The 12,058-nt window shown below is 47.9% G+C and overlaps 1 protein-coding gene across 4 annotated transcripts; it reads right to left on the bottom strand.

Moving 5' to 3' along the window:
- Nucleotides 1–8: 8 nt before the first annotated feature.
- Nucleotides 9–11,643, bottom strand: Rim2 (replication in mitochondria 2). Of its 4 annotated transcripts, none has more exons than XR_013008640.1 (7): nucleotides 11,501–11,643; nucleotides 9,564–9,749; nucleotides 8,757–9,031; nucleotides 4,370–4,488; nucleotides 1,865–2,081; nucleotides 1,082–1,609; nucleotides 9–1,009 (listed from the first exon to the last, which is right to left on the bottom strand). XR_013008640.1 is itself a non-coding variant. In XM_076420424.1 (6 exons), the coding sequence occupies exons 1-6, from the start codon at nucleotides 11,539–11,541 to the stop codon at nucleotides 1,311–1,313; spliced, it is 1,137 nt and encodes a 378-aa protein (XP_076276539.1). In that variant the 5' UTR covers nucleotides 11,542–11,643; the 3' UTR covers nucleotides 9–1,310. The 4 variants fall into 4 exon arrangements, 2 of the variants coding, with proteins under 2 accessions (XP_076276539.1, XP_076276540.1); XR_013008639.1 differs by having other exon boundaries at nucleotides 1,120–1,609; XM_076420424.1 differs by having other exon boundaries at nucleotides 9–1,609.
- Nucleotides 11,644–12,058: the final 415 nt, after the last annotated feature.

Below are 12,058 nucleotides of genomic sequence, written 5' to 3'. Positions count from 1 at the left end.
ACAAACGGTTGAAAATCTACGGCTAGATATACCGCAATTTTATTTTCTGTACACAACACTTATTGCTACGTTTTACAGAATTCATCGTCATTCATAGATTACCGTTCGAAATGCCAACGATCGAACGGCGTTCGTTAAAGGACTCCTGAGAAAAGCTGGCTTACAAGCAACCAAAGATTTATACAATATTCTATAGAATTGTTCTTTCGTTGACTTTACGATTCACCCTCGTCGATTGTATCAAGAGTCCTGCTCGATTAGCTTTCCGTTGGTACATGATAAGGTTGCAAAAACGAAACGTATCTAGGTCATGATAGTATAACAATAACAACAACAATAATAATAATAATAATACATATTTACTCTAATTCGAAATACAAGCAAAGTCGACCGAAACGATCATTTAGAACTGAAAGTAACGATGCGGATACGAGGTACGAAATACGAAAAACGAAAAAGAAACGTTTGTAAGTTTACTATTCGACGAATAACAAAAGACAATGATCGCGATTCGATTATGGATATTGCGAGCGGAAGATGACGGGTCACTAACAACGAAGAAACGCGATCTTTGCGCAGACAGTCCGCACCTGGAATTTTTCAAGTTCGCGACGTTGCATCCGACGAACAAATTGATTATTTCGGCGGCCTTAAAACCCGGAAACGTTCCATCGATACCGTAGACTGGTCACGAATGTTGACGATGCGAAAAGAAGAGGTGTGAAATGAGCCTAAAATGAGTCAAAGTTGATTGGCGTTTTACGGCCAAGAGAAAAGAGCGGAATTAAGCAGAGTAACAGAATAATAGCGGTTGCGAATTACAATTGCGATTCCGCTAATGGCGAAACAGGCTCTGTTCAACGGTCGCAGCGAGACGAGGGGTTTAGGCGCAAAGTACTTTGAAGTAATCGACTCGATGTGTCCAGCTGCGGTTCCTGTGCTCGATGTTCTCTGTGTTTCTTGGCGGGGTACAAGAGACAGTGGTATTCCGTGTACGAACGTACGCTACCTGAAAGGAGGAAGGACTACGTTTTGCTACACTTACAGAGCGCACAGCGTTCAATAGCGAGCGCTGCGATACCTTTTGCTACCTTGAAACGTAACAAATATGGCACCAACCGATGCGCGATGGCGCGCACGACGCGGTTCCAACAGGGTGTCTCTCTTTCTCTCTCTCTCTCCGTGTTTCTCTCGCGTCTGGACACCGCACACCGCCCGCCGTTCACCGTATTCACAAATGGATACTGGACACAGCTACGGGACTCGTCGGATGAGTCGTCGGCCCTTTATTCAGAGGCCGTAAACAAGTCCTAGGCGAGCTCTCGTTTCGTCTTTGCCTCCGCGTAGAACTGTGAGCCGGCGCTGCCGGAAGCAGAGCCGTTGTTGCTTCTTCCGCTGCTGGGGTGCTGATGAAAGTGCCTGCTCAGAATGTACACGACCGCCTCGTACGTCGCCATTATGATGGCCGTGTTCGGTATTTGCCTGATCAAATGGGTGCCCAGTCCACGGTACAACCCGTTTGGTCCTTCTTCGGCGACCACCGTTCTCAGAGTTTGCCAGAACTTTCGATACTTTGTGCCTTCCTCCCTCAGTCGCGTCCTTGCGACCTCTGAAACAATGGGATTTATCTCTGAAACCTCTCAGGTTGATCGTAATCTAATAGTCGGGGGACTAGACGATTTTCCTCGTGAAAACATGCAAGTACGTGCATATACAGGCGGACAGACAGATATTGTGCAATATATTTATAGAAAAATAGCCTAAACGCGCAGAAAAGGGAAAATCGGAACGCAACATTCGATCTGTGAATCCCATTTCCATTTTAATAGATGATACGAAGAATAAGACCGAATGGTCGGTTTACCATGGGGGTAGGCGAGGGAGGACGCGATGGTCTTGGAGAAGGATCCTGCCGCCATGAATTCTAGAAAGTCGCGGATCGTTTTGTCGTCCGTCCTCGAGACCCTGGACCTGGTCGTCGCCAGCCAAGCCTTCACAGCCTCGTAGATCACAAAATGTATCACAGTCTCGCTTATTCCTACGTAGGATGCCACGATGCCCTTGTAAAATCCCATGATGCCCTGAAAGAACACGACGGGTCGCTCAATCGTTTGGCACAGTTTACCGTAGTTTAGTAGTTTAGCAAGTAGCACGGTACGAATAGCGGATTGTCTACACTACTTTCGATGCAAGGACCCAGAGCGTTCATCCGTCCCATCTCGCGTACGTGTTTCCCGCGTTGCGTCGCGTTGCATCGTGTCGCGCGATCAACCTCGAGCAACGCAATCCCATTCTGCCCGGGTGGCACGATTGCAACGCAGCGCGTTTATCTCCGACAAACTAAATAATCTCGAGCACGTTAAAGATATCCGCAGACCCTCACGGTGATAAGGCGCGGGCACTGTATTTGATATTTGAACGACGATCGGCAAGCCGTTTTCGGACTGAAAAAGCAATTATCGTGGCCGATCTCCCGCCTAACAACGATTCCCATTCGTGGCGAATCTCAAGTTCCCGACTGGCGAAAGTGTCGATATCGCACTCCGGGCTACATTACATGGAGTGGTTGCGAATTGTAAACGGATTTTCGGATGCGTCTCGTTATCGGTATAAATCACGCTTGGACGGCGTGATCGGGCGCGCTTGCACAGGCGAAATAGAAAATGTTGGCGGCTAATGAAACAATGTTGCAACTGTCGCGTCGGTCAACGTATGTAACATGTTGTTCTGTAAAAGTCTCCCGTTTGAAATGTCTACCAGCAGACAAGACAGTCCCCGAGACTCGTCAACGAATCCGTACGCACGCGTCAACGTTCCGTTCGCGTTTACGTAATTTCTTCGGCGCAGACCTCTCGTCTGTTTCGAGAAAGAATGCGCGATATCCACGACGTTGAAACGGAGGCGCCGCGCCGCCGGGAACGGAAGCAGCCTGCGAGAGAAACGGTCAGATCTATGAGAAATCGTTGCGACGAAGACGGATGCGTTGTTTTCGCGAGCTCAAAGCTCCGAGAGCATCTGTAGCCGGTATTTTGGTTGCGTTTTACTATTCGCAGATTACGCTGACCAATTATAGATCTGGCGCGAGAACAATTGCGATGCGACGAACACTTTGTCCAAACTATTCCGACACGATCGAAGGAAATTACAATCAGATACTAGACGCTATACAACTAGAAACGAGACTCGAACCGTTACGAACGATCGTTTCCGAACGAATATCTGCTGCGCGGTACAGATGTCGATAAACGGACAACTTCTCATTTACTTTTCCTCTGTTTAACGTTGGCAGCTCGTGTTCGATAGTTACCGAATAGAGTCGGTTCGGATCGTTTTTATATTCAGATGTTTTCGCGCTCGATTCCTAAGCGCGCAGAGTAGCAAAAATATCCTTGGTCAGGGCCAGAATTCTCTGGTTCTATATCGAGACGATTACAACACTCTTGTTGACTTTCTCGAGATATTTATGCCTCCTGAAAAACACCTGCACAGAAACGATGACAAGTACGAACCCGAAACGAGGCAAGGCGAGGCGAGGCGAGGCGAGGCCCGCAGAAATGAGAAGAAATGAGAAAAGATGAGAAGAACCGAGACACCTTGTTGTCTCCGATGTCGCTAGCATGCAAGGTCGAATCGTCAGTGATCGACACTCGGAGGCACACAGAACCGTTCGGCGTTCGAATCCGTAAGAAAAATCAGGGTAGATTGTCGATGCAAACTGTCTTCCGAACCGCAGTTCGAAACCCAACCGGATCTTGGTATCGATCAGCGAAAAATGGAATGCTATTCTGGCTAGTTAAGCGTGTATGTATGATCGATGAGCGTGGCTCGTCGATGGTTTCCGTGACGATGAATCGCGGTGCAACGCGGTCGACCACAGACTGTGCACCACACGGGAAACCCATCGATACGGTCTGCCGATTTGTGCCCTGCCGTGCCCTGCCCTGCCATGCCGTGACGTGCAGCGCGGTGTCGTCCTCGGGGTGATCAAACTTTTGTCCGACGTCACGAAACGAGCACACGCTTTCCACCGTTTATCGGTGCGCTGCGAGTCCGATAATGCGCGTATAAACGATATTTTCCTCGACGGGTCTACGTTTGAAAGTAGCCTCGCATAAAATCGAGTCCAATCGGATCGAATCGTATCGTATCGTATCGTATTGTATCGAATCGAATCGGACCAAGTTGTACGCGCGCGTTTCGACGTATGTACTTTCCGGCTAGAACCGCATCGACGACCGCGCACGTCACAACGAGACTCGTTATATTTTGGCCATGGTCGAAAAACCAAGTCCACGGATGCGAGAAGGCGACGAAAAACGGTGCTCGTTGTCCTCGTTCGGATACGCTGCGGGGGAACGTGTGTCCGTACCGATTGGCGGTATATCCTGTGCACGCATTCCATCGCGGTGATTCTGTTTGATCGGTGGTCCAGCTGTAGCCTGGTCTTGACGAACCAAATAGGATTTGTCAACGTACATGCCACGAAACCTGAAAAATGAACGCACGTGTCTTTAATCCGATCGGTACGTGGCCGCTGGGCACGGTTTCCTCGAGCTTACTCGCCGTTTCAGAGGGACACTCGATTTCTTCCATAGCGATCGTCAATGTTCAGAATATGTATGTACAATCTCTTTTTCTCTCTCTCTCTCTCCGAAGAATTTGAACGGTTCTCTTCGATACGGTATACGGTGCCTAGTGCACAGTGCACGGGTCACTTCATAGGCCTTTGCTGTCCGGCAACAGCTCCTTCTGAAACGTATTCGCGCGCATTCTTCTTTTTCCGGTTTCTTCCTATCGCCTCGTACGAATACGAATACGAATACGAATGCAAGTCTACGGTATACATACGTAATAGCTCTTCCTGTTTTACGATCGACGAATATCCGTGCAAATATCCGTTGCTCGTTTTGGACGAGCAAAGACTTATGACGTGACCCGATGATAATTTCCGGTCGGTCGCGAGATACGCTGTGTTGCGACATCCTTTTGACAAGGATTTCGAAACATGACGAATTCGAATCGAACCGTAGTGTAGCCAGAGATCCGTCCATCGATTTTTTCGAATTCCGGCAAAGACGCCAACCGCTAATTGTAGAATGTTACCAAACGGGAGAATCGGGCAACGATCTGAACGAGCTGTCGCACCGAGCAGCGCCGCGCCGCGCCGATGCGATTCGATTCAATTCGATACGTTGCGGGAAAACGTAGATCGACAGCGAGCAAAATAAACGAATCGCTAGGCGTTGGGAAGCCGTATCGAGGATGTCTCCGATCAGGATAGGGGAGATATTGCCGAGCCTAACCTTGTACGAAGCACTACCGAGCAATCGGACGAATATTTTCAATCTGGTAGCTGACAAACGAGCTATCGTTTTCGGAGTACCCGGAGCTTTTGTGGCAGGATGCTCCAAGGTCCACCTGAGGGGATTCATAGAAAAGTAGGAATAATCTGTGCGTAGATATCCGGCGCTTTGTCGCTACAATGTCCCGTCTCAATTACGATAGATCGGCCGATCTGAGGTACCTAGGATTCCAAGAGATCATCTGCGTCTCCGTCAACGACCCGTTCGTCCTTTCTGCTTGGGGACACTTCAAAGGCGCGGACGACAAGGTAACGCGTCGGACCTCGAGCAAACGCGGTTCGCTTAAAGTACAACACGAGCGTTCAGCTCCTCGCAGCTCCTTTACTAGCCACGATCCGATTAAAGTGTTGACTAGCTCGATCCAGTTACGCGAGGACTTTGATACGCAGGTAAGGATGCTGGCAGACCCGACGGGCGCGTACACCAGGGCAATCGGCATGGACATCGAGATCCCGGAGCTGGGAGGAACGAGGAGCCGACGGTACTCTATGGCAACGGTAAACGGAGTCGTCAAAGAGCTGTTCGTGGACTCGCCGAACACGAAGCTCGTCTGCCTGCAGCAGGACGGAGTCCCGACTTACTGCACCTGACCACCTCGAGTATACTACCTAAAGATTCGCGCGCGGATTGTTTCGTTTGCATGTTTGTAAAACCGTTCGTCAGAATCGGCTATCCCGTACGCGTTTACTCGGACGTAATTCGCAAACAGGTTCGGTGTACCTGTTGACCCAGTTCGTCGAAAGCCACGCCGGCCAACGCACTGTTTATTGTCGCGACGACGCATCCGAATTACGTAAGCATTTCAAGTCCAGTATGTCCGAAACTCGTACGCGCGTCGCTTGGCTTGCCGAACCGAAGGCCAGCTATCCGCGGCACACGACGATTTTCCCTCCTCCGATCGGTGTCCAGCAGCTATGGTTCTTAAACGACTTTGGTGAGGTAGGTCGTACTACGGATCGACGGTAGATCGACTCGATGTTGCGCCGCTACATCAAACTACGAGCAAAAGCATGAAACCACGCAGACGGAATACGGCGCAGGTCGATGAATAGCGCGCGCGCGCGAGCTGTCTTTCGATAAGATAAATTTCTAACAAATTACGGAAGAGGCGCTAGACGTGTCGAAAGCGTCGCGTTTGCACGTTGCATTCTCCCATTTACACCTCGCGCGGTTACAGTCTGTTTTAAGCAACGAACCATTCCTATTTTCCCCTTTGTTGTTTCCCAAAAAGAATACACCGGGTTGGATGTCGTCGTGTCCTTTATTTCGAGCATCGTCCTCGAATTGCATTAATTGCGTAACTTGACCGAGCGCGAGAACGTGTCGAGCGATTGATGAAACTGCGCGCGGTAACGAGCGCATCGATTACCTCGCGCTTCCTGGAGAGTAAACATCTCATTGAGAAAAACCGCGTGTCGCAGGCTGCTCCTTTTACCTCGACCGCTTGTAAATAACAGCGAGACCGACCGTTCAATTACACAGTCGTTCGGTTAAAAATAGACGCGCGCACCGACGCGACGCGACAGTGTCTCTCAAATCTGTTTCGCAAACTATCGCAAGTAACTCGCCGCAAACTTTGCGAACGTTCCGACGGATGTTAGAGGATCGATCCGAGAGAACCGAGTGTCCCGATTAGAATGTTTCGTCGATGTCAAGTCGCTCGTGGCACATATGTATCTCGCTGGTACCATATGGCTGCATCGAACAGAATCAAACACAAATCGTTTGCTAAAACTGTGCTGAAAGTGTACTTTCACTTTCGGCTATTCACGGAAAATTCGAGCAATTGTAATCGCGACCAAGCGATCTGAAAAATCAGTGTTCGAGATGAGGCGACGGAAAAACAGAAATGCGCGCAACACTCGAACACCGAATGTTACAGAGCCAATAGCGTTGATAGCGGCTGACAATTAGCTGCAATTGAAATGGTTACGGCGTGGATAGCTCCGCAGTTTATCGATACGGCATGCACAAGCCTGTCAACGTCTACGCAACGGGTTGCATCGAGTCGCATCGAATCACGTCGCAGAGCGTGTATCGTAGCTCGATCTCGAATCGTCTAGATCTAGAGGATTTTTGTTCCATGCGATTTGCGCACCGGATGCGAGCACGGACGAGCCCCAATTGCTCGCGCGTACATCAAGGTCGACCGTAATTGGACACAATCGCATACGCGCAAATAAGAAATAGGAAGAACGAGCCAGTCATCTGTTTCGTTTACCGTCCGCTGCTCGGATCGCTATGCATCGTGTATGTCGTATGTGTATCGGATGACGGGACAGCCTGTGGAAAGAAAGGAAACGATGGAAACGGGGAAGATTCGTGATACATGGTAGAGCGACTTTTATCGATAAGAAATATCGATATTTTTAGAAATAGTACGGATATTTTGCAGAAATAATTCTTCGTTTCTTCGAGACGAACGAGTCGCAACGTTTCAGAGAGTATGCAAAGTACATGTATGTATACGAGTTACCGTACAAAGTATTGGATGGACACATAGATGGCCGGTAAATAATAGGCTGCTGGGTGACTACGTGACCGCGTGCACGTTTTCGACGCGGCTCGGCGTGGTGCGCCGTAAGGGCCACCCCTCCGAAATCAACCTCGAAGATCTAGCCAATAAGATAGGTTTTGCGCGGCTTTTACATCCGTCGAACCTGCCTTGGTTCTCGCCGTAAGCTTCCGACCGAATATACTATATATATACCTCGTATCTCTTGTTCTTTTATCGAAGGAAAAATGACCGAGAACTATGTGGAAATGTCGTGTTTACAATGATTACGACGGTTTTATCGCATGCGCGCGCGCGAAGCACCCCTGCGGAGTGTCTTTGCGACGAACATCCGAGGTTCAAGTTTATCTTTCTACGGATAAGATACCTTTTGTTGAATGAATTACGGAAAACCGCAAACTCGAAACTACGATGTCGTCGTAGTCGTTGCGCCGTTACGTATAGAACAACGATATATGCACGATGTTCTCGATAACGAAACAATGAAAACAGATTCACACTGTACTCTGCCTAATAATACATAGTTTGAAGTAAACGGTAAGACAACAGACTAAATCCATTCAGAAGATAAGACGAATGACGCGCGTCGTGACCCCACTGTGAGCTTGTTCTATCTAAAGTCGACTCGATCAGTCGACGACGAAAAAAAGAAAAGAGCTGATAACGTCGACCGAGTATTGTTACGCGTTTGTGCGGGTGAGCAATGCTTTGGTCAGATACGATCCGATCTATTTTCGTGTCGAGTAGCTTCTGGTCCTTTCTCGTTCCAATGTTTTTCCGTGTTTGCCTTTATATTTTGCTCTCCCCTCCCCCCGCCGTTTTTGTTTGGGTGGAAAACGAGATAGAGTGGAATCGGTGAGATGACAGGGTCAACTTACCAGCGCAAAATGCGGAGAAGACGTGAACGACAGCCGTATCCGGGGGTAGGACCGAATTAAAGGCGACCTTGCTCTTCGAGTAGGCGCAAAAGTAAATCGCTCTCGAGGGAGCGACGCCGACGAGGTTTGGACCAAGCCCTTTGAACAGTGCACGAGTCCCTTCGTTTTGGACGATGTATCTAATGCATTGATAGATACCTGGCGCCGAGTGACTATGGGGAGAGCCTCCAGGAGGGGTGGGCACCCCGAAATGAGACAGAGCGACCAGAGCATGCCTGTAACAGAAAGAACCGGTCGATCTATTTCACTGTGTCTATTTTCCGAAACTCTGCTTTATCTCTACAGTCTATGTCTTATCTACAGCAGCTTGAGATAATTCTAAACATTGCAAACATATACATGTACATATACTCAAAGAATCTGGCTGGTCTTTCGTTAGGGTGTCCGACAATTGTTAGCAGAAATGACGGAGTTCTCGCTCGAATAGGAAGTTCGCGTATTCGCTCGGAGGTTCCGCCGCACAATACGCTACCACCGACAATTTATTTTCAGCCAAGGAATCCTACGAATGCAGGAATTAGTCGGCCACTATATATATAAAAGCCAAGCTTTTCGGACACGTTCGCGAGTACACGAACACCCAACTAGATTAGCGTAACTTGGAATACTTGATACTCGATTGAGAGTGATAACGCATGGGACTATCTTCTCTCTTGTAGTTTCCTACTTCTATATTCTACATATACATATACATATATGTATAATGCATACACAATATGTGTATATTGTATACCGTGTACAAATTACCTTGTGTAGCCTCCTGTACATAATCGCCTTCTCTGTTCCGGTTTGGGAAAGCTCTTGCAAGTCACATGGCCAGAAGTCAGCTCTTTGTTTACCGGAGGTGGATAAAATCCAGAAGAGGAAGACTGCAGCCGCGTTTTTACAACTTCCAAGGGACAAGTGACTATTGCACCAGCGGTGCCGGCCACTCTGTAAAATCGAAAACAGGACTGTAGTACGCAGACGAGAGCATTCACTTAACAACGATCCCTGCCGCGGTTCACATTTGAATAGCAGATAACATCGCGACGGTAATGATACGCTGTTTGCACGTAAAATTAACCGAAAGCGTACCGCGAACGCGATAAGATGCAAAACAAACGATCGTTCAAGTACTTTGGTCGCTGCAGCGCGTGTCCTTTGTAAACATCGCGTGCAATAATATTTGTCGGCGACGCGTTAACAACCGTGCAAATCGAGCGTACGCTCGATTGTGTTAAAAAAACCTGGCCGACGCGAAATTTTTTCATCGAACACGTCGCCCGAGTGTCGAATATTAGAGGAAAGCAGAAACGGCTAAAACCGGTTGAAATTCCCGCGAGAAATGCTTGGCAAAATAACCGGCCAGCATGGCGTCAGCGTAATACCGCAAATCCGCATTATACATTACGTCGCATGTATAAATTCCGCCCACGTCTTGGCACGTCGAGGTTCGCACGGTACGTACTCCTTCGAATCATCGCGAAAAATCTCCGACGCGACGCGTCGCTCGAAAATACACAGGTTTCTAAATTGGGACGATCAATTACGCGTGCAACGAATGCACGCCGTGGCCCACCACAAAGTATTCGAATGTTTGCTAACGAAAAATGTCATCGATCGGACACGGAACGCATCCGGATGGTTTTGGAATTTCTTCTGTCGAAATAACAATCGTTGTTGTTGTTGTTATTGTTATCATGTCTATATTTACATAGTCGAAAGATTTGGTAACGCGTGCATCGATTATGAGGATCAAAAATACGATTGTGAAAGATCAGTGCATAGCATGGATCAACGGTTCGAATGTGTAATTAGCGCCAAAGGTCTAATGATGCAACAGGAATTTGTTCCATGAATAGCTTCGCATCGCTAACAGACTTTCCTCGGATTTTTCCAGACACGGCACTCTCTTATAGAACCACGTCGATATTTTGGATACTTTGACGTCTAATTATGTATTCGATTATCTGGTGCGAATATCCAAACGTTTCCACGATTCACTGTACATCGAACTACAACGTGCACGTATTTACATGACGCGACGCGACATGACACGCCACGCACACGCACACGCACACGCACACGACACACACAATGGGACCGGCGAAGATGACGTAAATCTAGCCGGCTACAATGTCGTAGATTCCCCCCCTTCTCTAAACCCCTTCAGTTTCCTATTCTTTATTAGGTTAATTTGCTACTATTATGTTGGTTTATTACCAACAAACTGTAGTCTCGTAAAATTTGGATATCGTCGGACAAGAACGCAGCAGGCTCTCCGAGAAAAGGAGATCGAGTTCGAAACGAAGCACAGGTAAACATATATGTACATACATAAGTAAGTACATATGTATGTAGGTAAATATGTGTATATTTAGTTTGATATTTTGATCGGTTTTTGTATCTTATGTAATCTGTGTAGTTTTCGAACGTAAAAAAAGTCAGCTCTCTGGATGGGTTTGCAACGATCGCAGAAAATGTGCACAATGCAAATGCTCGTGTTTCACGTGTGCTTCTCACTGCGCAAAATACCCCTATCTCGCTGCGAGTGGTTTCGAACGACCGTAACCGGCGTTGATCGTGGATCGTGAATGCGTTTCGAAGGGTTATGTTTGTTTAAAAAGGTGGACAAAAGGAGGGAAAGGGGGAGAGAGAGGGAGAGAGAGAGAGAGGAAAAAAAAGAAGAAAGCGAAACCCACCCTCCAGCGACGAGGTGTATCGCAGTATCGCGATCCAACATTCTTCGATTCTACGGCAGAATCCCTCTGTCACTCGGGAAGCATGAACTTCGCGTAAAAGGAAGAAATCGGAGACACTGAACGTGCACACTTCGTGAATCGCACTTGTGTTGTAGTCGTCAACTATCGTACGTTGTTGATCGCAGCGATTCGTCGACGTTACTCGATCCTTGCCTCGACGACGAAACGAAACAACGAAACTAAACGAAACGAAACAATCAACGGAACGAGAATGAGAAACAATGAGAAACGACCCGTTCGAAAACTCGGAAACAACTGATCGCATCGACCGCATCGCGAACATACGGCGCACACCACTACGAATCATGTTCGCGCGGCAGCTGCGCACTCGGTGCCGGATTCTTCAAGTTTTCCACGATAATTAGAATGGCGGTACATCGAATATCGTTTAAACGTAAACATTTAATCGTACTGTCGGAACTGTTGTTCGAAATCATTTTTAATCTTCATAAACATCGGACTAAATCAAGTTACACGAGACTAGCATCGCGCGTTGAT

The sequence above is a fragment of the Lasioglossum baleicum genome, chromosome 3 (assembly GCF_051020765.1).
Source record: "Lasioglossum baleicum chromosome 3, iyLasBale1, whole genome shotgun sequence".
Taxonomy (NCBI): domain Eukaryota; kingdom Metazoa; phylum Arthropoda; class Insecta; order Hymenoptera; family Halictidae; genus Lasioglossum; species Lasioglossum baleicum.
The sequence above is the reverse complement of the archived record's forward strand: the minus strand, read 5'-3'. Positions and strand labels throughout refer to the sequence as shown.

Bases quoted from the DNA above. Each gene is read 5' to 3' on its own strand.
- Rim2 (XM_076420424.1), bottom strand. From the start codon at position 11,541: ATGTTGGATCGCGATACTGCGATACACCTCGTCGCTGGAGG. The intron at 9,750-11,500 runs GTGGGTTTCGCT...TCGATTTTACAG, and splicing joins ATACACCTCGTCGCTGGAGG to AGTGGCCGGCACCGCTGGTG. The intron at 1,610-1,864 runs GTAAACCGACCA...CCATTGTTTCAG, and splicing joins CTCCCTCGCCTACCCCCATG to AGGTCGCAAGGACGCGACTG.